This window comes from Peromyscus californicus, unplaced genomic scaffold (genome assembly GCF_007827085.1).
Source record: "Peromyscus californicus insignis strain IS unplaced genomic scaffold, ASM782708v3 Scaffold_7__1_contigs__length_154581171, whole genome shotgun sequence".
Lineage (NCBI taxonomy): Eukaryota > Metazoa > Chordata > Mammalia > Rodentia > Cricetidae > Peromyscus > Peromyscus californicus.
In genome coordinates, this window is record NW_026294595.1 from 104732756 (window position 1) to 104760290 (window position 27535).

At 46.0% G+C, this 27535-nt stretch overlaps 1 protein-coding gene across 2 annotated transcripts; it reads left to right on the top strand.

The window, feature by feature from the left end:
- Positions 1–27258, top strand: Tgm3 (transglutaminase 3). Of its 2 annotated transcripts, XM_052722826.1 has the most exons (12): positions 1–145; positions 633–872; positions 1511–1629; positions 3129–3257; positions 6162–6339; positions 6447–6582; positions 14131–14234; positions 15962–16207; positions 19911–20219; positions 22631–22788; positions 25920–26053; positions 26499–27258. In XM_052722826.1, the coding sequence occupies exons 1-12, from the start codon at positions 1–3 to the stop codon at positions 26644–26646; spliced, it is 2046 nt and encodes a 681-aa protein (XP_052578786.1). In that variant the 3' UTR covers positions 26647–27258. The 2 variants fall into 2 exon arrangements, 1 of the variants encoding a protein (XP_052578786.1); XR_008214830.1 differs by lacking the exon at positions 22631–22788 and having other exon boundaries at positions 26499–26614.
- The last annotated feature ends 277 nt before the right edge of the window (positions 27259–27535 follow it).

The window sequence follows — 27535 nt, forward strand, 5'->3', positions numbered from 1 at the left end:
ATGCCCATGAATCGAAGAGCACATCACACAGACAAGTTCTCCAGCCAGGATTTCATTGTTCGGAGAGGACAACCTTGGGAGATGGTAATATTCTGCAACCGAAGTCTTCAGTCTGGAGATGATCTGAACTTCATCGTTTCCACAGGTAACGATGCTCTGCCCCCTCCGCACATGCATACAGCTGAGTTGTCCTTGAGAGTCATAGGGCTTTGGGTTATGTCATTGATTGGTTGACTTTGGTGGCTATGTAGCTCTAAGCATGAGACTTATCATCTTCAAATCAAGAAGGATGTGGCCTACATGTTCCCTCAAGCCCTGTGATGGGATGCTTTACTGGATGAAGTCCTAGATCCGTGGTTCTCAACCTTCCTAATGCTGCGAACCTTTAATACAGTTCCTCATGTTGTGGTGACCCCCAACCATAAAATTATTTTCATTGCTTCATAACTGTAATTTTGCTACTGTTATGAATCATGATGTAAATATCTGTGTTTTCTGATGGTCTTAGAGGTGACTCACAACCCATAGGTTGAGAACCACTGACCTAAAGGAATTCACAGTGTCATCAGAGTCTGATTTCTCCACAGGACCTACCCAACACAATTTTGTCTTCTTCATTTTCTATTTGACAGGTCCCCAGCCCTCAGAGTCAGCCAGGACAAAGGCTGTTTTTTCAGTCTCTGGGGGAAGTAGAAGTGGCTGGAATGCTTCACTCAAGGCCAACGAAGGCAATAATCTGGTCATTGTGATCGCCAGCCCCGCCAATGCACCCATTGGATGGTACACAATGAATGTTGAGATCTCCTCCAACGGCAGGGTCTCCTCTCAGAAACTCGGAACATTCATACTGCTGTTCAACCCATGGCTGCAAGGTAGGTCTCTAAACACCACACTCCCCACAGCCCTGATGGAAGCGGTGGGTGTGGAAAAGAAGGATGGTTGAGATGTGCTCCTTACAGGCTTAGATCTGATTGGAGAAAGGTTGTGGGCTGTGGGAGGAGCAGAAAAGCTACTGGTCAGAAGGTCTGTACTCACCCAGCTGTGTGACTCTAGGCGGTTACACTCTCTCAGCCTCAAATTTGTCCCCATTAAGTGTACATCATGCTGTTATTTTTCTGGGGCTAGCTCCTGTGGGGGTTTGTGTGAGCTTTTATGTACTGTACAGTGTGATAAATTATAATAGACAATGGCTACAGTAAAATTCTATAATGAGGCAGTACCCTTCTATCTGAAGGAGCGAATATCTCATTCTTGAGTCCAAGTTTTAGACTTTAGGTTAGCTAACCTCCCCTTACGGCCTGAGTCCCCACAGTGAGAGCTACAAGCACCATAGCTCAAGACTGCATTCTCCAGTATAGATTTGAGGATGGGCCCAAAGGGACCCTTGCTCTAACCCCAGAGCCAGTCTTGAGGAGTGGGAGGAAAACTTACTTCATTGGTTCATTACAGTATCTACTTTTTGTTTTTGTGTTCTTCCTTGTGTGTGTGTATGTATGTGTGTATCAAACAGCGGATGATGTTTTTATGAGTAACAATGCTGAAAGACAAGAGTATGTTGAGGAGGACTCTGGCATCATCTACGTGGGCAGCACAAATCGGATTGGCATGGTTGGCTGGAACTTTGGACAGGTAAAAGGACCATAAAAAGGCTAGGGTTGTGCCCATAATACACAAGATGCTCAGGGCTTCTAGCAGGCTTGCTCATTTTCCTGCCCTTCATTTCCTGTTCATTCATTTGGAACACATTTGTTGACCATCGGCTCTGCGCTAGACCCTAAGCCGAACACTAAGGATACAGATGAATACATTTTCTGCTTCAAAGGAGTCACAATCTAGTAGGGAAGATGGACTCATTACTAAATTGATGAAGTGAAATATTCCTGATGCCACGACACACAAATAAGCAAAAGGCCCAGCAAAGGATCTCAGGACATAATAGAGCTTCTGTTTTGCACATCACAGGAAAATGTGGTGAAGCTCCATCATTGTGTGTACTTGGCCTTTCAAAGTCATGGCCTTGGTTTTTGCATTACCACCTGAGTTCAGTGAGTTCCCGGGTTTTCTCAACTTAGGAAATGTTTAGGAGTATCTTTTCTCTTTTAATTTTTCCAGGTGGTAAGTAAAGGAATTAGATCTGGGCAGCCAGGGTACCTGGAAGCCCAGGAGTTGGTGGGGAGGTGCACTCTTGCCCGGTTCAGGTTCCATTGTGTAGCTGACTTCAGCGAGTGTCAAAGTTGACTCTATGTATTGACTTCATTAAAAGGGAGAAAATAATGAGGGTAAGAGCATATCATACACCCGAGGGTGAGAGCAGGGCTCTCTTTGGTGGGATAGTTTGTGAAAGCCTTTCTTAGGAAGGAGCTTTTGAACCTGACGAGGTAAGGAAGGCTGCTAGCTGTCTTCAAGAAGGACATTCCAGGAAGAAGGAGAAACCAATTTGAAGACTTAAGGCAACAAGAGCTAGCATGTGAAACAATTTGTGTGTCTTATTTTATAAAAATAGCTTTAGAATGTCTTCAGCCACACATTTTATCTTTATACCTAGTTTGCCAGGAATCTAAATGATCTCAAGATCACAGTCAGAGCCACAAAGGAAACTAGATCCATTATTAAACAGATGGAGAAACCAAGGCTAGAAAGGATGACTTGTTCCTGAGTCCATGGCATGGAGTGGACTGTGCTGTGCTATCCCTCATTAGAGGGGCATGCTGAGAGTGGACTGTGCTGTGCTATCTCCCATTCACCTTAGTGGGGCATGCTGGGAGTGGACTGTGCTGTGCTATCTCCCATTCACCTTAGAGAGGCATGCTGGAAGTGGACTGTGCTGTGTTATCTCCCATTCACCTTAGTGGGGTATGCTGGGAGTGGACTGTGCTGTGTTATCTCCCATCACATTAGTGGAGTGGGTCCAGGCTCATGTGGAGTGAGAGATCTGGTGAGGTTGCTGGGTAAAGACTGGGCACAGTAGCTGTCCCTCAATAGCTGTTAGCTCTGAAGGCCACAGAGCGAGAGGGCCGAGTCAGTCCTGTGGTCTTCACCATTGTGCTTCTTGTTCCCATAATTGACAACCATAACAACAACAACAACAACAAAATGGGTCATTTCTTTCATCTTCCCATTATAAACAGTTTGAAGAAGACATTCTGAACATCAGCCTCTCCATTTTGGATAGGAGTCTGAATTTCCGTCGTGACCCTGTCACTGATGTGGCCCGCAGAAATGACCCTAAATATGTTTGCCGGGTGCTGAGTGCCATGGTAAGTAATAGGAATTGATAGCAAGTACTGCTTACCATGTTGCCATGTGACTGCATATCAGACCCATGCACTCCTTGTCTCGTGTGAGCCTTGCCAAGTGCGTTTGGTACCTGTGACCTTGCCCATTTTGCCAATAGAGAACATGGAACTCCTGTACATTAAAGAGTTTGCCTGACATTTATGTGGTGACTGAGAAGCAAAGACAGAACAGACCCAAGCTAGTTTCCAAGCTTTTTCTGCCATATGGCAAGGCCTGTAGTAGATGGGGTGGGAACACACCTTTTAGGTGTTCCCCAGAATGTGATGAAAAGCTAGCCCCCTGCACCATCGTGAGGCCTCCTAGGAAGGGATGTATGTGCCCAGTGAGACTGGAATGTGCACCTCCTTGGAAGCATGGAACCCCCATTTGTCTCAAGAGGAGGATAGCAGATAACCCTACTCATTATCTAGACAGAGAGAGGGGCTAATGTGACCTGTTCACGGTGCGCCCCTGTGAGTCAAACAAGGTTTTGAGCCTCTTTCCTTTCTCATGGAACTATCCATGAGAAATCTATCCCACCATAGTATGCACACACACACACACACACACACACACACACACACACACACACACACACACATCCTGGAGGCATCCATGGCTCTGTACTCAGTGTACACAGAATGTCTCCATCAAAAAGTGACCAGACAGAGGATCTACCTGCTTAAAAATGTAAAGCTCACTGGATGGGGTAGAGCCTGAGGAAGCCAGAGGATCATGAGTTCCCAATCAGTCCGAGCTTCACAGTGGGGCTCTGTCTCCAAAGAAGGCTGCCAATCAAAGTGCGTTCTTTCATTCTAAGTTTCTTGAACTAAATGATCACCCAGAAATATCTTTAATGTCTTTTTCTGTTGGCCCATGGTTTAGGCACATCTTGGACTATTCCCCAAGCTGCCCAGTTACTTTGCTAGAAATCTGAACAGGCTTTGGATGGCATGCTCTAGCCTTAGCTTAATTAGGGAGGACTTCTCTAGAACAAAGACTTGCAGGAAAGAAGTGAGATGGACCCAGAGAAGCTTAGAACCAGACCCACAAGGCCTAGAATAGCCAAGACAGAGAATGGAGTGGAGGGGGACTGGGCTGAACCTTGCAAAGCAGGGAGCTTGGATAAAGGGGTAGTCAGTGGAGGCAAGTAAAACTGGAGTTCAGGGCCACTTAAGAAGCCAAGTTTCCTGCCAGCAAATAAGAGTACGTGAGTCTGGCCTTGAAGCCAGCTGGCTTGGCAGCTGCTGACTCACTCTCAGCCTAGGGCCAACCCACTCTATCTCAGAGCCCATTTCCCCAGACGTGCCTCCCTGATGCTCTCTCCAGACCCTCCTGTTGGGCTGGGTCAGGCCGGGAGCTAATTATGGCTTATGCAGAGCTTTGAAGTCCTCGGCTTTGAGCCAGCAGTGACCTTACCCCGAAGCACCTGTGACCCAGGAGCTGGTGAGCTGCTGGTCTTCCACGTTCAAGAACACCCTAGCTTCATGGTACCACTAGAAGTGAGACAGAGCTCACCTCTGGGCTGGGGGCTAGGGAAGGCTGGTGGCTTGTCCTGGGTCTTCTGTGTCATCTGCTGTCCACTGTCCTGAGCCTTGGTACACTCATAGGCTCTGAAGAGCAGGGGCAGATCTGATGGGTCGAGGAATCTGTGAGGTCTCAGTTCAGCCTCTCACTGTATAGTTGAGATAAATGGCAAAGTTGAATGGACTCTGAAAACTGGACAGCTGGAGAGGTACCTCTGGGGCATCTCCTTTTCCCTTTCCCTGTACTGGAATGTGAAAGCCTAATGGTCAGGGAGACAAACTGACTCCCAAGATCCCCAAGGACACAAGAGACAGGTAGTGTTTATGAACTGTTTCTCCTCTCTCACCTGGCGGTGTGGAAACGTGCATGTGAGTCTGTGCAGTGCTGAGGACTGAACCCAGGGCTGCACACATGCTGGCCAAGTACCCTACTACTGAGCTACCACAGGCTAGGCAAGCACCTACTACTGAGCTACCACAGGTTAGGCAAGTACCTACTACTGAGCTACATCCCCAACTCTCTTTTATAACTTTTATTTTGAAGAAATCCAGGCCTGTACAAAAGTAGAGAGGAATATACAAGTCCCTACATACCTGTCATCAATTTCAACAACTGTCCACTGAAGGCCGGTCTCACTTCATCTCTGACCCCTTCTCCACAGATGACTTGATGAACCCCAACATTGCCTCCTTTGAATCATTTCATCTCTGAGTACTTCATGTATGTCTCTGAAAGAAATGGGAAAAGAGAGCACAGGCCTCCTGAGTCCTCATCCAGTGTTCTGTCAATGCTGTACTCCTTAGACTAGAACCATGCTTAAGCTGAATGGATAAATGAACAAATTAATCAATGAGTGAAGAAGAAAGGAATGACAATATTTCATCTTCGTTTTTTTTTCTAAGAATTTATATGTTAAAGGTCAAGAGTAATTTTTAGAAGACGGGTACACACACACACACACACACACACACACACACACACACACACACACACACACACAGAGTTCAAACAACAGACACCACCCACACCCCCAAGCAGACAGCCATTGTCTTCTGCAAACAGGACTTCCGGGCCCAGTCTTGCTGCCGACAAACTGTGGAATCTCCTCCTTCTGTGTCATCCTGCAGTACAGAGCTGATGTCATTCAGGAGCGATCAGACATGATCCAGTAAACAAAGTACTTCTAAACTCATAAAGCCCACTTCCCCTTAGAGATTTGCTACAGTTTTCATGACAGAAAAGTGCACTCAAGACTCCATGGCTTCCTCACCTCCCACCCGTGTTCTGAATCCTGTGAGTCACTCCTGTAGGAAAGACATGGTATTGATTCACTTGATGTGGGGGGTGTTTCTGCACAGATCAATAGCAATGACGACAGCGGTGTTCTTTCTGGGAACTGGAGTGGCAATTATGCTGGTGGCCTGGACCCAAGGACCTGGAATGGCAGTGTAGAGATCCTCAAGAACTGGAAAAAATCTGGCTTCAGGCCAGTCCAATATGGCCAGTGCTGGGTCTTTGCTGGGACCCTCAACACAGGTAATACGGGTGTGGTGTGCCTTTTATGGGTCAGTGGGTAGTAATGGGGTATGTTAACATGCCATCTTCACCACAACCAGCATCCTCACACTGACCTTGGTTTGTAGTGCTTCGGTGCTTGGGGGTTCCCTCTCGGGTGATCACCAACTTCAACTCAGCTCATGACACAGATCGCAACCTCAGTGTGGATGTGTACTACGATGCCATGGGAAATCCCCTGGAGAAAGGCAGTGACAGCGTATGGTATGTAATCAACCATTTCAATGGGCATAGAGCACCAAGTCTGAGCACCTCTCCCACCTTCCCCTGGAACTCAGCTCCACACTGGAACTGGAAGGAAAGTGACATGTGAGCCAGAGCATCGTTGAGAGCAGAAACGCCTCCCATGCTGATCATGTACCTTGAAGGACCTGCAATGCAGCTCTAGTAAGGGTCTGATGCCAGGGGAGAACAGAGCCAGGAATTCCAGGAGTTCATCTTGGGTTTATAGCATCCATTAGGCCTGGTTCCACTTGAGAAGTTAAAACTTGAAGCTACTGATTTTCAAAAAAATACCAATTTATCTCAATTCAAGCAACCCATATGACTTAAGATTTTTTTTCCTTCTTGAGGGGTTGCTGTTAGTGCTATTTGTTTGTTGTATTTCCTTTTTTTTTTTTTTGGTTTTTTTTTTTTTTTTTTTTTTTTGAGACAGGGTTTCTCTGTGTAGCTTTGCGCCTTTCCTGGAACTCGCTTTGGAGACCAGGCTGGCCTCGAACTCACAGAGATCCGCCTGGCTCTACCTCCCGAGTGCTGGGATTAAAGGCGTGCGCCACCACCGCCCGGCTGTATTTCCTTTTTTTTAATTTGAGACAGAGAACCACTCTGTAACCAAGGATAACCTCAACTCAAGATCTTCCTACCTCAGCTCTTGAGTATTAAATTTATAAGTATGTGCCACCATGCCTAGCTTATTTTCTTAAAGATGGCAAAAAAACAATACATTTTCTCATATCTTATATACATTTATTATGCATCTTAGCTGACAGAATGAAAACGTATTTCTGGGTTGCAGGTGAAAATAAGAAAACATATATGTTTAGGCATCATATATTTCTAATCATAAATATGCCATTGTCACATGTAGCCATATGTACACATATGTACACAGATATATGTAATTTATAATAGATGCTGGCTAGAAGTAGGTTATGTAAAACTTAAAAATGTATAACTACTTATAGCAGTGTGTGTATAATACATGCATATGATTATAACCATTCAAGATTATACCACATGATAGGTTATTATCAGTTGTTATCAATTGAAAATGGTGTATGTATGCATGGATATCTGTGAGTCTCTCTATATAAGGTACCACACACATAGTCAAGAATCCATTGCTTAGATCAATTTCAAAGGACAAATATGCATAATTGTTCACAAGTATCCACGTGACTAGATAAACTTTATAGCAGATATCATTTTTTTGAGATTGTTTATATAATGTATTATTTATTATTTCCAGAATAAGAAGGTCCAACTTTTCTGAGCTGTCTTTAGTCTGATAGAATAAAATGAAACAAAAAATAGAAAAAACTGGGGAAAGTTGTTAATACAAATAAAGAACCCTGTGTCGTCAGCCGAACTAATCAAATTACCCCCTCCCCTCTACAGGAGAGTGAGTGCATATAGTTCACCTATAGTCACATGACTTGAGGATGTTTCCCAGGGGCTTATATTAGGATTTTGTTCCTTGCTTTGCGGATATACAGCATTCTCTCAAGAGACATCAATACTTATGACAAGAATTTTGCTTTCTAGTTTCCCACAAATGAAAATTTTTTTTCTTCTTCCCTAATTTTGCTTTGTTATTGTGTCTGGAATCTTCTCATGGTCAGTTTTGATATTGGGGGACACACTCTGCTACAGGAGGGGGACAGCTGGCAAAGGAGGGCAGTCTGACTCATCTTTAGGGGAAGGTCTCTTGTTTTAGGCTATCCATGATGGCCCTGCACACCAGGAACTGCAGAGAGACCAGAAAGCCTAAGACTTGGTTCTTCTACTGGAAGCATTAACTGCAGTGTTGGGGACAAGGGACTGGGTGGGGCATGAGGTGTGGCTACTTAGCAACCCAGCACAGTATGTGATCGCCAGGTCAGTGATTCAGATTAAGCCATGTGAGAAGCCAGGGAAGGAATCCTCCAGAGAGCCTTCAATAAAACAAAAAGGTGGGGCTTTTACATTGCATTTATTTTCTTGCCAGCTTAGTAATTTATTCCAAATATAATCACCTTTAAGACAAGTAGGGCCTGATGGAGACAGAGCTGGGTGGCTCCACCGTCATTCCGTTGGCTGCAAGGGAAAATTCCAGATCTAGAATCAGACTATTCCTGTGGGTCCTGTCGCCCGCACTCTCCTAACTACTTTTATGGATCCCTTCCCAGAAGGCAATGGGAATGATATCCACTCCCCACCCCACTCCCTGACAGCTGTGTGTGGAGAACCAGGCCTGGATGGTATTAGAACAGGGAGTCCCCAGCTTTGTTTCCAGCTCTGCTACCCACCTGCTGTGGGCTTGTGCACGCCCCCTTGTCCTTCTGTTCCCAAGTTTCTCCACCAGTGAAGCCTAAGAGTCAGTCTAGGACTCGATTATCATTCAAACCTCTTGCCAGCTCTTCTAAGTCTCAACCATATTCTTATTCTCAGGCCATGAGTTTGGTATGAGACCTAGCTGTGCCCTCCACAGACCCGCACATCAAGGTCACCCAGGGAGAGCAGAATTACTTCCCTGTTATAATAAGCACTGCTTAAGTTTAGGCAGAAAGTCTTGGGTCTAAATCTTTGCGTCATGAATGTTGGAAGCTTTAAATTTAAACTTCTGTCCATACAAGCCTAGAGTTACAGAAGGTGAGGATCAATTCGAGTTGCTTAGCAACAGTAATGGCAGCTGATGCATGGCTGCATGCCGAGAGTATTCTGACATTGACACTTCACAAATCATGAGGTAGCTGTTATTATTTTATTATTTTCAGATCCAGCTTACAGTTGAGGGGGATTGAATAGCTTTCCCAAAAGACATAACTAGAAGGTAGAGATAGGATTTGAACTCAGGCAGATTTGAAAACTACAGAGCGCCAGAAAATTCTGTTGCTATTATCCCTCATTAAAGTCTGCGAAACCCAACACTCCTATCCGGCTCTTTTCCAAAGGAGGTTGGCGGGACGCCGTGCTGTGGGGCATGGGTCTGGTTAGGTTGGGTGCTGTCTGAGCCACTTGAGTGGAAAAGCTGGGTTCCTTGGCTCACATGAAACAGTAAGTGACACTTCCTAATAAGACCAAACATGTCTCAGGGGTGCCATAAAGAAAAATGACTTGCCCAAAGTCACACTGTAAATTTGTGGCTAAGCTAGAGTTGAAATATAATAGGTTTCTATTAACACAAAGAACATTAGGACTAGAATCTGAGGGAGGGTCCTAGTCATCTTACAGAGGAGAGAAGAGATTCCCACCAAGAATGAAAGCCAACCCTTCTGTATTTATGACTTCCACATTCACAGACTCAACTGGATGAACTGGAAGTGTAATTAGACCTACCGTGATTTTGTCTGTCTGAACACAATAAGCCTTTTCTTTATTTTCTAAACAATATCATATACCTGTATATCACACTTACATTGTATTAGGCATTATAAGTCACCTAGAAATGATATAAAGAATGTGATGCTATATATAGATTATGTTGAATATTATATCTTTTTATAGAAGGGATTTGAGCACCTCAGTGTGGTACCCAAGGGGGTCCTGGAGCCAGCCCCTTGTGGCCTGTAACTTATCTAAAGATGAGCAGCTAGAGACAGACAGACACTCTCACTGACCACAAGTTGCTGAATTACTTTGTGTTGTTTTTATTGTCTCGGCTTTTCTTTTTTTTTTTTTTTTACTTAATTTCCCACCTATAAATTGAAGGGCTGGGTTAGGAATCCTCTGCAATTTCTTCCAGGGTTTCCTTTTAATCACACTCAGCCTCCAGTGGAATACACCCTTTCCCCAGGCCATCCCACTGGTGCTGTTGGCCTAAGAGAGATAAGCTTTCTTGTCTACAAGGAGCCTTTGCTTTCTTCAGGGGCTGGATACTTACTTACCAGGGAACTTAATGTTGATGGGTTGTTGTTGTTTTTAACCCTGTTTCCTGCTGGGCCACTGTGAAGGGGAGGACTATGGAGACTGCTCAATCAAATTATTAGGAAAAGTTGCCCCAGGTTTCTTGATGAACCAAGCTTCTCTTCTCTATTCATTCTCCCTCTTAATTTCTGTAGTCACAGACAGGACCCTACCTGTAGATTTTGCAGAGCTCCAAGGTAGGAGGCAGGTGGGGACTGCCCTGGCCTGCCCTGCCTAGGGAGTGGAGTGTCCAAAGAGCTGGTGGTTCCTCTCTTCTGCAGTGGCCCATCCCCTGGCTTCCTACACAGACCTCTGCCTTTGGATTCCTGCCCCTAAAAACCCTTAACCACGTGATCTGCAAAGAGGTCACCAAGGCTGCTAGAGTGGCCTTGTCTCCAAAGCAGTTCAAATCAGCAAGCTTGACTCAGCACTTGCCCTGGGACACTGGGTGCCAAGAGGTCAAAGCAGGGACTGTACTAGAGTCGTTATAACCTCATGCAAAGAGCAGGGATTAGGGAGTAAAAATGGAGTCACTGGGTGATGTGCAAGACTCAGAGGTAGCACCAGCCTCTGAGCAGCACATTCTCCAGATCTAGAAAGACGTCTTGGTGAGAGCATGTGTCTGTGTATGTACGGATGTATGTTTACATGTGGGGGCATATGTGTGCCACAGTGAGCATGTGAAAGTCAAGGGACCACCTGTGAGCATCAGATCTTTCCTCATGTGGCTTCCAGGGATGGCACTCAGGTCATCAGGCATGGCGGCAATCGCCTTCACCCACCAAGCCGTCTCTCCGGCCCTGAGCTCAGGATCATGCCCATGCTAGGCAAGCACTCTGCCATGAGCTACATCCCCAGTTAATCATGGAGTTTTGAGCAAATAGTATCGTATAAACATACTCTCCTTGCCATTGAATATCCTTCAAAATCAAAATTATTTTAAATGTAATATAATCCACCATATGTTTAAACTATTATCCCTTTTCCTACTAATACTATGGCATTTATTTCCCATTTTCTCTACCTTATACTTGAATTCAAATTTACCCCATGTAAGATGTTGGATCACTTTTCTTGGTGCCACAGTTTATGAATTGTCAAAAAGGGATGGTAATTATTTCCAGTTTTTAGAGACATGAATTAAAGGAGTTAATACAGGGCGGTGCTGTATATCAATGGTAGAGTGCTTGCCTAACATACACAAGGTCCTGGGTTCGATCCCTACCACCACACATAAAAAAAGAGTAAATATACTGAAGGCAGTTAGAATACTTAACGTTCTATGTTCACCCTATCTTGGCTATTGCCATTTTTATAGTATACATAATCTTTTAAATATTCATTTCTTTTCTAATCATGCAAGTAATGAACAATTTTCATGATTAAAAAAATGAAACACTACAAAAATGATGTAAAATTTGTTTTCTATGTATTGTATATACCATAAACTGTTAATTTGGCTAACACAATTGAAATATTAGAGACTAACTAGGTCCAATTTTTTCCAATGATGGGGACCAAACCGAGACTTCAGGCTTGTTAAGCAAGTGCTCTACCTCTGAGCTAAGTCCTTAATTCCTCTACAATTTTTTTTTTTTTTTAGTAATTTTATTACTACTCTGTGTATGTTCATAGGGGATGGGGTGCGTGACACTGAGCACATGTGTAGGTCAATGAATTACTGTCTCCTTCCACCTTTAGACTCTCCCAAAGATCCAGCTCAGGTCTACAGGGCTGCCTAGCAAATACCTTTACCCACTGAGACATCTTGCCAGCCCCAAGTAGTTCTCATTGAAAAAGATCCATGCATACACATGTACGTGTGTAGATGTACACACTGTTATCTAACTTGATTTTGTAACTAATTTTCTGCTTTCATTTTATTTTAGAACATCTAATTGCCAGTTGATTTGTTTGTTTTGTTGTTGTTGGTTGGTTGGGTTGGGTTTTGGAGGCAGTATTTGTTTGCTGGGTTTGTGTGTGTGTGTGTGTGTGTGTGTGTGTGTGTGTGTGTGTGTGTGTGTGTGTGTGTGTAACTGTGTAGCCCAGTCAGGCCTGGAGTTCATAGGCTCCTGCTTGGGTATCTCAGGATTACAGCTGTGCAACACACACACACACACACACACACACACACACACACACACACACACACACAGAGCTTTCATTTGATTTTCCTACTTGATGCTCTACTTCAGATAACCTCTCCTTGCTAAGTACGACCTTCACATTGCTCGTCATTTATTTCACAGCTGTGTGATATTCTATTTACAGCTGTGCAACCATTTATCTGGTTATTCCTTTATTGGCGCCTTTTTTCTCCAACACTCTTGCTCTCTCACAAGCAATGCTGGCATGCAGCACCTTAGCCTGGACAACTGTGCATATTCATAGAAGTGTTTCCCCTGGAGAAATCCCTCAGGGTGGAAATACTGGCTTAGTGAGTATGCAGATTTCTAGAGATTTTTATACTTGTTGCCAAATTGCCCTCTGCAAAGGTCAGACCGATTTAAGTCCCCACCAGTATTAAGCAGTAACACTTGCTTTCTTAACTGGAAGTGAACAAGGCCCCCAGCCTAGACTTGAATCTCTGCTAGGCTAGCAGGCAGAATCTGCAAGGCTGTTACCGTTTCTCTTTGTCATTTTAATCTTCTTTTAATAGCATTGAGGTTAAAACTACTGTCATATGTCCAGTCATCATTTATACGGCTTATGAAAACTGTGTTCATCGCTCTTTATTGGCATGTTTTTCTTTTCTTTTTGTTTTTATTAATGTGTAAATATTTTAAAACTAATATGGTAAGTCTCTGTCTGCATATATGCTGTACCTATTTTTCTACTTTATTGGGTTTTTTTGTGACCTTTTTTGCTCTCCCATTTCCAGACTAGATAATCCAAGAGGTCTTCAGATCTCTCTTCACATATGTTTATTCTTACTCTGTTACAGCTATTCTCCTAATAAATTCGTCCATTGAATTATTCAATTTCAGATATCAGGGAGGTTGCAGTTAAAATGTTCCATTTGTTTATTCTAAACTATTTCTATTTATCTGCCAGAAGTCCCCCTCTTTCTGTTCTCTGTGAACTTATTTCCCTTTATGTCGTTGATTCTGGTTGCAGTCGCTTGAAGTCCTTGCCTGACAACTCCATCATGTGGCTGTCTTCTCTGTTGGGGCTAAATTCATGTAATTGCTGGTCCTTTGTATGTTTCGTTACTTTGACTTTACCCTACATGTGATATATGGCTGTATTCTCTTGCTCTGTGCTAGCAAAAGCCTTGGGGGACCTGGATTGCAAACGACCTCAGTACAGCGGGAGCTGTTCCATTCCATCATTTTTGCTGGGCTACTTGGTCTGCCTCATGCACGCATGGCTCACCCAGTCATGTGAGCAGTTTATCCATGAAATTGGGTTCCTTTCCCTGAAGTCTTACTTTTCAGAGCAGACCCCTCACTCTCCTTGGTCAACCCAAGCTCTGTGTCTCTGTGCCTCAGTTCACAGTCCTTGGAGGATTTCAGGGAGATGATGCCCACCAACATCATTGGAATCTCTAGCACCGAGTGCACACCTCCAGGGAGGCTCTGGGAGCTGTGTTGTTCGGCTGGAGATGTAGTGTTGCCGCTCACTTGTTACATGCCCTTCTGTCTGCAGGAATTTCCATGTCTGGAATGAAGGCTGGTTTGTGCGGACTGACCTAGGCCCCTCATACGGTGGATGGCAGGTGCTGGATGCCACCCCCCAGGAGAGAAGCCAAGGTAATCCTGCCGGACTGCTGGAGCTTGTCTCTGCCATTTACAGGAAGAAGTAACCCAAAGCCCTCTCCAGCTCCATAATGCACAGTGGGATGAAGTGTTGTTGTTTGGTTGTTTGTTTGTTTTTAAATAGAGTTCTCCTTATTTTGTGTTGCTCACGCTGCTGTTTAAATGGATACCTGCTCTGCAGCCCCTCTAGCTGTTTAAATGGATACCTGCTCTGCAGCCCCTCCAGCTGTTTAAATGGATACCTGCTCTGCAGCCCTTCCAGCTGTTGGTACCACTGAGGAGCCCTGGCATGTGTTAGGCGACAGGGAAAAGGCACCATCCCTTGTCAATCATTGCTTCCTCCCACTGCCACCAGCAGCCTGGCCCTCCCAGGGTAGAAGTCCCATGGATTCAGTCCTGTTATTCTTCCTGTGACGGGCCCAAGGCAATGGCAGCAGCTGCCTCCACCCCTGTATGCCTCTGGCTGGCTAGGCTCCCCTTTAGACCAGCTGCCTCGCCCCTCCTCAAGACCCGTGAACTCATTTTTGTCTCTTACCTCCTCCTCTCCCATCAAAGATGGATCTCAGGCTCCCTGGAGTTTTTCTTCTTCTGCCTCTAACCTCTAGAGAAGCCTGTCTTGTCTGTTACCTTCATTTTGAGTTGTTTCTTTCAGAGTAAAGAAAAAGTATAAGCTAATATATATTGTATATATAAACAATATACATATATAATTGAAAGTATCAGAGTAGCTCAGATAGTTATCAAAAGACTCAGAATAAAAATTCAGTCTTACTGTCCCCCTAATGTCCTTACCCTACCTGATAACACCTGACCTTTCTAACAGACACGTGGAATGTTGGACATTTGGGGCTGGAGGGGAACCTTTCGGATATTTTCTAGCCACTGTTTTTCAGACTTTTCAGTGCAGCTTGTAAGTGGTTATAAAATCGAGTTAATGAATTGTGACCATACCAAGAAGTGAAAGCAAAACAGAGTAGAAAGGAGAATAAAGTAAAATATCAGGACTGAGAAGACTAACTGTTGACCCGCTGAATGTCTCCACTGTGCCAGGATATCAAATTTACTTTCTGTGATTTATGGTTTAAAAAAAATCTGGGTCACTCTGTCCCCTGTGTATAAAAAGTTATGTGTGCATCTTTTTGTTAGTTTTGTAAACATGTGGATAGAGATTAGATAGATAGATAGATAGATAGATAGATAGATAGATAGATAGATAGATAGATTGTGTGTGTATGTGTGTGTGTTTCTATATGTCTATCTTTGTCTAGCCAAATAATCTACCTGTGCTGACCCCTGCAGGAGAAAAGTGAAGGTTGGGGTTAGGACTCAGAGGAGCAAGGGATCCCATGCACTAGATGTTCAGGAAAGACTTCTAGAAACAGAAGGTCAGTGAGCCTGTGGGCTACAGTGATTTAGAAAAGCAGCACTTCACAGCCAGAACGGGCTGACATCAGGGGGTCAGCTCAGGTGACACACGTGTCAGACATACAGTTCAGCCCATCTTAAGTGGAGTTGGACTAGGGACTTGAAACAGAATGATGGTGATGGGTAGCTGTTCTGTGCCATACCGAAGGGTCACAGTCAGGGCTGAAGCTTGGCTGGAGTGGAGGCAGAGGACTGACATGTCGGCAGCAGGCCCTCAGAGTCAGTTCCTAGGCAGGCTGGAGAGGATGAGCTCAGCCATGGTCTGCTGCATCCAAACTCTACATCGTGGCCACCAGGTGTGTTCCAGTGTGGTCCTGCTTCGGTGAACGGCATCCGAGAAGGTGATGTAAACCTGAATTTTGACATGATCTTCATCTTCGCGGAGGTGAATGCAGACCGCATCACTTGGATCTATAATAGCAGGAATGGCAGCCAGAAGCAGAATTCTTTGGACACTCACTCCATCGGCAAATACATCAGCACCAAGGCTGTGGGCAGCAACTCTCGCTTGGATGTCACAGACAAGTATAAGTATCCAGAAGGTAAGATTGGTGCTGACAGAGTAATGCCACATGGAACTCAGTGATGGGTGGACAGCTTGGAGAGTGGCAAGGAAAAAAAAGCCTCTACCCAACACCCCTACATCCCATCTCAGTCAGTTCTGCACAAATGGCAGGGGTCTCTCTACCATCAAGTGCTCAACTGCTTTTTTCAATGGGGACAGCAACATCAAGGACAGTTAGCTACAGAGCACAGACAGCTGTAAGCCCAGCCCCCCCCCTCCAGATGTGTTCCTTTCTCAACTGCACAGCTGAACTGATGTCACTATGATTGAACATCACCGAGAGAGGCATGGTTCTCGGGGCTTTGGGACACATTTCTCTGTCAGTCCTTTTTCCTCATCTCCCAGAACAAAGACAGAAAATGCCATTTCAACAAAGAAATAGACAAAGAAACTCAGGAATATAGGCTCGTGCCATATACATTTACAGTTCCCATCCCCTAAGAAGCCCAGAGGTACGATTATATGAGGAGGCTAATGCCATGGTACCTGAAATCTTCATCATCTGTACTACTCCAGTGTGGTCCTTACATCACCTTCTCGGATGCCGTTCACCGAAGCAGGACCACACTGGAGTAGTCTGTAGTACAGATGTCTCCTACAGTTGCCTTGGAAGGCCATGTGCTCTGAAGCTGTCTTATCTCCCCTAGATTTGTTACTCAGAAGTTGCTTTGGGAAGCAGGAGTATAGGAGTTCACAATGACAACAAAAGCCCTCTGTTTAAAGATGCAGTTCAACTTTAGAAACAGCCCAGAGTAATTTAGCAGTTGCTCTAGCAGGCCACAGGTGCTCTGCTCTCTAGCGGGTTGATATTTCACTCTTTGCAGCGTACTTAGAAATAGTTGACTTGGTTGATTTTCGTAGTCAATTTCTGGGAGGAGGAGCAAAAAAAAAAAAAACATTGCCCTTGGAAATGTGCCTACAGTGCTCCTAGAACCAGACCAGATCTCTGACAACTAGTGAGTGGCTGTAGGTGTTGGCCAGAGTTCACAGGAGAAAACTGACTCCAGGAGACATCCTCCAAAGCCAGGGGCATTCACACCTGATACAGGTAGATAGACATTTTGGAAGTTGTCCTCAGTCACCAAACCCTAAGTCTGTCAATATAAAAAAACGAAACCATCCCAGTGAGATTCTCTACAACTGAAACACATTTATTTGAGAATGGTAGAGCACTGGAAGAACACACGCACCGTAGAAAACTGTCAGTCTGTGCAAAGGGCTTGAGGTAAAGAGAATGTTTTCAGAGGCAGAAGTGAAGAAGATCACATCAGATGATGTGAGACGGAACTTTTTGGCCACGGTGATTAATAACTAAGGTGGTAGCGGTGCAAGGGTGAGCCGAAAATTGCTGGGCTGATGTCCTTGTGGTTCTTTTGTGTTGAGTTACATTTGTGGCCTCTGTAGAAACCCATGGCTTGGGCAGTCTTTGGCCAGAGCAACCATCAGGCATGTATGCAAAAGGACTCTCCATTTGTAACCTCCCAGCTTCATTTATCTATTTATTTTTGTTCTGGTCAACAACAGGTGACTCTATTTTGACTCTGACAACTTTCTGGGTGCCTACCGTCTGGATGCCTACTCCAGGTGCCCTGTACATAAAACACAGCAGATGGCATCACTGGAGAGGACGGTGCCAGACTGGTATTTCCAATGTCATGGTGTAAAACAAGTGTGGAGAACAGGAAACAAATAAGTCGGGACAGAAGGATGACTCTCAGTCCTACCTACCACTTAGAACAAGCTTTGCAGGATCTCCGATTCTCTTGCCCCTTTGCCTGTAAAACGAGACTAGCCGTGCCTCTCTTGGGGTGGATTGCAATACAAAAATGCACAGAAGTGCAAAGTACAGTGCTTCTCACACAGTAAGGACTTCATGACTAGGATGGTGATCTCCAATCATTTGGATGTCTGGAATAATGCCTTTCCACGGACTGTTTTGTTCAGGTGCCGTTCACCTGGCTTTACGAGCCTGTGAGATTCCATATTACTCTCGGACTTTGATCCTGCATGTCTGGAGTTCTAGTAACCTCCTCCTGGCTGTACCTCAGCTCACACATGACAGCAGGATGGAGCAGTTGTCTGATGTTACCCAGATCTTCTTGCCTAATGATGCCAGTTGGTCTCAGAGGGCCCCAGGCAGGAAAAGCTCATAAAATGGGTTGCTAAGCATTTACACAATAGCAATACTGTGGTGGGAAAACAGCAGCAGGAAGCATAGTCTTGAGTAAGCTCAGCGGGTGACCTATATAGGCTCGGGAACATCCTTGTGCAAAAGCCTGCTTCAAGGTCCCAGGCGCAGAGGTTCAGCTCCGCACAGCCTTCAGCCCTGGGTGTGGACTGACAGCTCAGCTAGAGAATGGAAGGGCGTCCAGAGGAACCTGGCCCTCCAGGAGCTCCCAAGCCTGGTAATCTAGCTACCTTCTTGCAGTAGGGTACAGGGGAGGATCCTCAGACTAGGCTCCAGATCCCGAGAGATGAGTCCCTCCCTCCCTTTCCTCATCCAAACTCCAGAGTAGCCCCTGGTTAGCAGCTTCTCTTAGATGCATGCGCCTCTGAAGTCCCTGCCAGGAACTCTGCATAATTCATGGAAAGGACTCACTAACTCGGAGAGCACTCATCTTAAGCCTTCTGGTTTACCTTGAAATTTTCACAAGTTGGTTGGGGAAAGTCTCGAGGCCACCAGCATGGCCCACAAATGCCAGCACGGTCATTTTTCAATCTTCTTGGGAAGCCAGGATCTTCTGCCCTATGGTACCTATGTCTTCAGGTCAAGGCAGGGAGCCAGAGGTGAACTGTTTAGTTAGCCCGGGCTTGAAGTTGTTTGTGCTGTTCTTGGTGTGCCACAGCCTTTAGGGTGCCGCCAGCGCTCTCCATGCACAGCCTCTGCTGGCGGAATCAGCAGCGCTGTAGCCTGGGGCCGAGTCAGGAAATGCACCCTCTTATATTAGCCCTTGCAGTTTTGCGACTCCAAATTTCTCAGCAATTTCTGACTAGTCATGACTGGGAACCGTATCAGCCACAGGAAGTTCTTGTTGACCTGCCCAGACAAAAGTGTCGCCTCCTGACTCCCAAAGTGCCTCTGAACACAAGGCAGGGAAACATGGGCAGTATTCTGAAGTTCTTTCTTGTAACTTTGGTTTTGCTTATGGAGTCACTCGAAGTCTCCTAAGCTTGGTTTTGCCATTTGTACTTAAATGATCGGTTTGTTCTTCATGTCTCACAAAAGAGCTTTCATCCAAAGACAGAGAAAAGAGAGAAAGAGATGGAAGGAAGGAAGGGAGAAGGAAGGGAGGGAGGGAAAGAAAGAAGGAAGGAGGGAGGGAGGGAGGGAGGGATGGGGGAGGGAGAAAATAAATAAAAGAAATCGAACTTAAAACAAAGAAATGATGAAACCCCATAGTACTTGTTTGCAGAAACTGACCCAGCTTTCCCTGCAGCTTCCTGACAGTGTAGACTTGATTGGAAAAGGAACAGAGACTGGCTGGTCTAGAAGCCTCATACTAAGAAGGGTTAGTGGAGACCTTACAACACTTGCTGGGAGCAGCTTGGGCATATAGAAGGGTGTTGGTGTTAGCTCTAGGTCACTTCCCAGGAGGGTCGTACTGTCCACTGTCTGAATCGCAGCCACATCCCTGAGGTAGCTTGTCTTGTTTAGCTGTTTTTCTTTCGCCAACACACAGGTTCCGATGAGGAAAGACGAGTGCATCAAAAGGCTCTGAGCAAACTTAAGCCTAACGCATCTATGGACCCAACATCTGTGAGAGATCTGGCAGGGGAGGAAGGGGCACCCAGCATTTCCGGGAAGTTCAAGGTCACCGGTGTGCTGGCTGTGGGCAAAGAAGTCAGTCTGGCCTTGATACTCAAAAACCTGACTAGAGATAGGAAGACAGTGACAGTGAACATGACGGCCTGGACCATCGTCTACAACGGCACCCTTGTCCACGAAGTATGGAAGGACTCTGCCACAATATCCTTGGATCCCGAGGAAGGTAACTAACTCAGCCTCTCGTTGGTGGGACTCAGTAACTCTAAGGGGCTGATAACTGAAAGTTCCCTGCTGGGCTCAGGGTGAGTCAAGGTGACTATGGGAAGAATAGTGAATGGCCTCCATGGGTAAGCCGTAGTTCTAATGGTCTGGAAGTTGCTAATCCTGTGAGCAAAGCCAGGCATTGTGGTGTTAACTGCATATTTATTACACCCTCGAAAAGGAAGAAGAGAGGCTTTGGTAGTTCATAGCCACAGAACAATGTCCTGTGCAGGTGTGGGCTACCCTGCACAATTTCCACAGTGAGTGTAACCTTATCTGACCTTCTAAACGGGGTGGATTTCAAGACCTGTGTTACAGAGGCTGCCGTAAGGCTTCAGAGACTTGGGACTTGCTTGTGCCATAGTGATTATGGGCCAATGATGAGATCTTGGTCCTTGGTTTCCTGATGTTAAACCCAATGCCACCTCCCGTTGGCTGGGTCTTGTTGCTACCCTGATTTCGTCCCCCAGTCCCCTTGTCGGTCGGCCTTGGGTGGCCTGTGATAGACCCCAGGCTCTTAACTCCTTGCCCCGTGTTGCCTGTAGCTTCCAAGGTCTGAGTGTAGTTTCTTGACTCCCGATGACAGTGACAGGTTTTCTTGGAGATCTGAGCATTTGGGAGGTTCATTTTTGCTCCAGGGCAGCACAGATGGGATGGGAACAAGGTGGAGCAGAGGGAGGTTGATTCTGTGGGATTAGAACACAGGTGTGCCCACACTGGCAAAATCCTTGAGCTGTTATGGAAAGTTTAGGCTGACAAAGCAGATTGACAAGGGTGGGGTTGCTATTTGCTTCACATCAGGAATTAATAGAAACTGATTAATTATACAGCCTCTCTTGAAAGAACTCCAAGAGAAATTGATCTATGTTACCTCCACTGAAAGGCAGCATCCCTTCACAGTTCGTCTCCCAGCAGAAATTTCAATATCAGAAGAAACTGTTGCTATTATTTACCTCTGATGCTTAAAAAAGGAGACTTTTTGTTTTGGTGCAGGGAGACCTAGGGATGGGACTCGGGGTCTCCTGAATGCTAGACAAAATCTCTACCAAAGATACAGTCTCTAGCCAAGGAGGACCTGTTTCTGTAGGCCAGAAATATTCTATATTCAGGAAAAAAATATTTTAATCCTCTGGAAAAGACAGCAGAGTGGAACGGAAGCAGGGAGGAGGCAGGTGAGGTGTCCTGGAATCCCGATGCGCAGGTTCTTTCTGGATAAGTCTCCTTCCCTTCCTGAGCCTCAGAGTTGGACCACTGAGAAGGCTGGGTCAACTGATCCAGGGATACCTTCTCCAGCTCTAACCAGCTCCCTTAGGAGTACAAGCAGAAGGAGCTCTCTCCTGGTTAGCTAGCTGCCTTACCCCCCAGGCCACCAAGAGCAACTGTGGGAAGGAGGTCAGTGCCCAGACCATCTGAAGAAGGAGAAATTCCCACGACCTGCAGTGTTGGAAGAGTGGGGTGAAAGCGTGCCTCACTGGTAGGGTGTGAGCTTAGCATGCACAAGGCCTTGGGTCCTGTCCCCAGCGCCACAGAGAGGGTCTTTGAGCCCAGAGAGAAGCCAGAAGAGGAAGTTCCATTGAGGGGAAAATCTACAAGTCCAAGTGTGCTGGAAACATCCCTGATTTATATGTAGAGTGATAAGAAAGTGTGACGTGTTTTTTTGGCACAGTTGGGGCAGGGACAAGTTGAGGGTCTGAACTTCATCCCTAAGGCAGCAAGAAGCCATGGAAGGTTGTTTTTGTTGGGAAGCACTAGAGGAGTGAGATGATTTAGGAAACATGGCGCAGTCTTTAAAGCTGTGCCTTCCGAGTGTGTGGACAGCTTTGAAGAGGGGGCGCCCAGACAGGAAGGAAGTCGGCGACACTGTCCCACTAGAGCCGCAGCTTATTAGACGACTGGGGGAACTGAGACATGTATGTGCCAGTGCCTGGGCCTCCCTTCCTAGTCACTGCTGTCACCCTTATTGCTGCTGCCATTGGGCAATAGCTCAGCACCCCTGTTCTTCCCCGTCCCTTCAAAGGAAACATCCTCTGGCATTTCCCAGGTCTGGGAGGGGCAGCTGTCCCTCAGCCTTCAAAGTCCCCCCTTTTCGGAGTCTGCTTGTTGGCTTGCATCCTGGCACCTCCTCGGTCCCTATTCTTGAACACACACACACACACACACACACACACACACAGCTAAAAATCCAAACCCAAACCAACAAAAACACATACACAAACCCCACAAGGCCTGAGCCATAAAGACTTTGAAAGCAAATAGGCTACATACAGACCCTCCTGCCAGCTCAGTCCACCACCCACCACCAACTCAGTTCTAAGGACAAGCTCAGAGCTCATCTTCACCCTCAGTCCACGCACTCCCCGCTCCTCCTTTCAGAAATACAGCATCCTGTGAAGATTGCATATTCTCAGTACGAGAGATACTTGAAGGCAGACAACATGATCCGGATCACAGCCGTATGCAAGGTGACAGATGAGGCTGAGGTGGTGGTGGAGAGGGATGTCATCCTAGACAACCCCACCCTGACCCTGGAGGTAAGAGTATGGGGAGGGGTGCCTCCCCCAGACAGCCCTGTCCTAGGAACACCATTAGACACCAGGAAGCAAGCAGAAAAGGCTCAGGCCACCCTTCACCTACTGTACTGTATATAGTGTTTGTTTCTTCCTGTACAATCCCACTGCCAGTTTCCCAAATGCTCATTGTATAGGATCCAGGTAACTGTGTCAGCCCTGGTCCCATTTCTTCTAAGTTGCCCATAGCTCCTAGGGTCCCTGGTGTCAAGACAGGGGACCCGGGGTGTCCACTCTGATGCAGGCCCCCATTTCCCTGTGCAGCTAACCTTTTGCTGTCCTGTTTGGTCCAGCTGTGCTTCAGGACAGCGGTGGTCCCACCTCAGGGGCTGGACAGTCATTGGGGGGCAGTGGTTCCAACCTTGACCTTCTATCTGGGCTCCACTATTTACCAGCATGGAAGGAGAGCAAGTCCTTTCGCCGAGTCGGCTGTTCCAACTCTGTCAGAGGGAGGAGAAGACACTCCCCTTGCAGGGTGTCACTTCCTCAGGGTGGGCTCTCTTGACAGGTCTTCACAGTCAGGCCTGGTCACCAATGACACACCCTCAGAACATTCTAGACATTTGTCCCAGCTAAAAGCATACCATTGTGTAACAGTTGGTTCCCTTGTCTGATAATCAATGCCGGGAGAGCAGGTGTTACTGCAGTTCTGGGGTCATCTCACCACATAACCGTCACAAAACGGAAGCAGCGCCCAACAGGGGCCACAGCTGCAGCAGAACTGGGCCCTGCCATTCCTCCCTTCCAGAGGGAAGCTGTGGTCAGTCCCTGCATGACCCCTGCATGGTGCGGCCTCTCTTGCTTCACAAGGCATTTCCAAGAAGCTCTCCCCGTTCATCTGCCCATGTGATGGACAGCTGAGTGTTGTCTCCAACTCCCTAAGCTGGGCAACAATGCTGGGCAGTGACCAGCTCAGCTATAAAAACATTTTGCCCCAAAACGATAAGCATTTAAATTAAGTCAGTTTTCCCCATTTCACTCCCTAATCCTCAAACATCCGTAGAGTCATCTTTTATTCATATATCATATTCAGTTTTGCTCGACATTTTTTAGATTTCCATATGATGTCTAATTTATCTTTAAAGATAACTATAACATCTTTACCACTTCATGCAGTCAAGAAGTAGGCCATATCGAGTTTCCTTGGGTCTTTTTATAAGATACACCCAAGTTTCCTTCTCTCAGACACATCTTCCCCTATTGTGAGCTTCTAGGAACCATGGACATTTTGTCCACTAAATAAGTCAATGTGTGGTTCACTCAGAGCAGTATCAGAGTTTTAAACTCATAAAAGAAATCTAGTCTATAAAAAAGATAATATTCTGGGTAAATTCTATTGTCTCATCTTACACTGATTGGTAATTAACATGGGTTAACATGGAACCTTAGAGCATGGGATCAGAAAGAAAATCTGAATATTTTTCCAAAGGGGTGAGAACCTTCAAACTCATGGCTAGTGTTCCATATCCAGTCTGCTGGATGCATTTATAGAGCTGGGTTAATACATAACCATGAAGATGAAGAAACAGGTACTTGAAAATATAAATGAGTGCATTTATAGACAACAATAAACAACAATAAAGATAAATAAATATACAGATGTATAAATTTAACAGCAATAAGTACTTTTTAGGTAGCATTATCATACACCAATAGCATAAAACTATGCTTTTCTTTTCAAATTATTTCATATGCCTTGAGTTCCAAGAGAGAAATTACAGTAATCGTGGTGTTTAATATGTTTCACCTACTCACAATGTATTATTATATGTTACAGTGTCTGTCAAAAAATAGCCTAGGCTTTGGGACCATGAAAGCCCTTCTTTTTCCCAGTGCGTGAGTTTCCCAAGCTATCAAATGAGTTTGAACTTGGCCTTTGACACTATACAGTGGCAGCCATGAGCACTAATGACAAGGGGAAACAAAACAAAATAAACAAAACAAAATTCACAAACCCAGCAGTCTCCATCGGCTCTCAAAAGAAGAAAAGAGAGCCGGTGTGTGCTTCTGCCGGTCACACAATTTCAACATCCATTTCCAGAACACTCTCTTCCTTTTTCCATGATAACATTTGTTCCTAGCTAGAAGGGGAGAGATAAGTAATTATCCCTCTTGGCTGGCTATATCTGCCCAGATTCAAGGCTGATGCTTATCGGATAAATGACAGCCTCCACCTTTTGAGGTGAATAAGTAGTTTGTGTTGCTTATATGACCCCAAATCGTGCCGTCATCCCCTGTGACTCCAGCCTGGTCATTGTTGGAGCCCTGCCAAGACCACAATGTGGCACATAGGAATTGTCTGGGCTCCCAAAGCTGAGAAGGAAATTGGCAGCCTGGGTGTCACCACAGAAAAATGGCCTGTTTGCCCCAATTCTTGTGATCAAGCACACAAGGGACCGTGGCTGTGAGCCTGTACCTGAGCCACCTCAGGAGTCTTCGGTCTATCCTCAGTACCTGTGGCATCGCCCAGGAATGGCTTTAAGGGTTAAAAAAAATAAAAAATAAAAAGAAACAACCAATAAAGGGGCTGGAGAGATGGCAGTTAAAAGATACTGTTCTTACCATGTTTGGTTCCCAGTATGATGTCAGGTGCTCACAATGGCCTTTAACTCTAGCTCTGGGGATCTGAGGTCCTTTTCTAGCCTCCTGAAAGGCCAGAAACACACAAACACACACACACACACACACACACTAAAAGTAAATAAAATAATTTTTTTTTCTTAAGGAAAAAAAAACCCCAGAGGTTCAAGAACAGAACAGTAACTGTCAGTGGGCTGTCTTCAGAAGCAGGAGCTGCCCATTCAGGATGAACTGAGCTGGGTTGTGAATTTGTCTCATCATTGCTTCCAGTCACAGAGGGCGGCACAGGTCTCCCTCTGGGTCTGTTTCCCATACACAGTGTAGGGATAATAGTAATGTCTTGGCGCCCCACATGGGGGTTAGGAGATCACCTGACACTTGGGGCTGAATGAAACGGCCTTCCCTCCTACATCCTAGGCGATATTTCTCTCTCACCCCATCATCACACCCAGCTCTCACAGGGTAGCAGGCGGGGGCCACACACTAGCATGCTGACTCAGGGACCCTCCCTGCAGGTGCTGGAGCAGGCTCAGGTGCGGAAGCCTCTGAATGTGCAGATGCTTTTCTCCAACCCCCTGGATGAGCCAGTGAAGAACTGTGTGCTGATGGTGGAGGGCAGCGGCCTGCTACGTGGCAACCTCAAAATCGAGTAAGTTCCCAGGCCTAAGTAGCTTTGTGGGGATGGCCAGGAGTGGGACAGGAAGGCCTGCCGTGTGCCTTTAGAAAGGACAGGCAGAGCACCTTCTGGCCTCCAGTCTTCCTTCTTTGTGGGGCCTGGTACCCAAGGATCTGCATTTGCATTTGGTTTGGAGTTCATCAAACCAAATGCAAACATCAAAGTCCTGATTGCCAGTGCTAAAATCTGATCTTCACGGCTTAGCGTATTTGGGAGACACTAAGACTCCCTGCCCCCTCCCCAACTGGATGTCACAGACCTGAAGGGACCCAGGTCATCAGAGAGGCAGCTAGAGGGAGGTGAAGAAGCAGCAGCTTTGCCGGACACCACGAGAACAGAACTTGGAGTCCTATATGGCCCGTGCAGTCCGAGCCCTCTGGATCTCACGTCAACACTAACCTGTGTCCTTCCCCATCAGTGTGCCAGCCCTGCGCCCCAAGGAGAAGTCTCGGATCCGATTTGAGATTCTCCCCACCCGGAGTGGCATCAAGCAACTGGTCGCCGACTTTTCCTGCGACAGATTCCCTGCCATCAAAGCCATGCTGTCCATTGAGGTGGCCGAGTGAAGGACCCAGCGGCACTCCCACAAACTTGGGTAACACAGACCAGACAGGGCTCTCCTGGGGAGTGAAACTATACTGTCCAGCTTGAGAAGACTTCTGTGTCCCCATGGCTGCCAGACGTGGACTTCTAGCAAGCTCCTACCAAACCCCCTTTATCTCAAGCTAGGCCAGGTCCACCCTGGTCTAGGACTTGATCATTTTTTTGCACATTTCCCCAATTGCTTCCCATGGAGATGTCTATTCTGTGAGCCCTTGAACCCTGTTGATCTCACACACCCATCAATGCTGCGGACAGAGCAGCACCTACCCTAGGAACTCAACATATATTGGAAAGAAGCCAGCCCGGACTGTTTGCTGATCCCCGGCCTGCAGTTGGGATAGCTGTCTCTCCCTCAGACTCCATGGAATACAAGGAGTAGTTTATCACATACCACAGCACTCACATCCTTACAGTCAAAATAAATGTTAAGCAAGTGCAATCATACAATGCCGATTCCATCCTTACAGTCAAAATAAATGTTAAACAAGTGCAATCATACAATGCCAATTCCATCCTTACAGTCAAAATAAATGTTAAGTGAGTGCAATCATACAATGCCAATTCCATCAGACTTCTTTACCTTGGGTGGTGAAGGAGGAGGAGGGGCTGAGGTCACCTCATCTAGAGAAGGGCCCGGACGAGGTGGCCTTGTCTGCTGTGTATCGGTGTCCATAGGGAATGTGTTGGTCTTGGTGACTTCAAGAGCAAAAACAGAAAAACACTGCAAGCCAATTCAAACTTCCTAATATAATGTCCAAATTATATGAGGTTGCCTTGGAAGGGAGGTCCTCATCATGGCGGGCTCTAACCTACTGTGTGTGCTTAGAAAACTCCTATAGGACCTTTGGGCAT

Bases quoted from the DNA above. Each gene is read 5' to 3' on its own strand.
- Tgm3 (XM_052722826.1), top strand. From the start codon at position 1: ATGCCCATGAATCGAAGAGCACATCACACAGACAAGTTCTCCAGCCAG. The intron at 6,583-14,130 runs GTATGTAATCAA...TTCTGTCTGCAG, and splicing joins AAAGGCAGTGACAGCGTATG to GAATTTCCATGTCTGGAATG. The intron at 22,789-25,919 runs GTAAGAGTATGG...CCCTCCCTGCAG, and splicing joins ACCCCACCCTGACCCTGGAG to GTGCTGGAGCAGGCTCAGGT.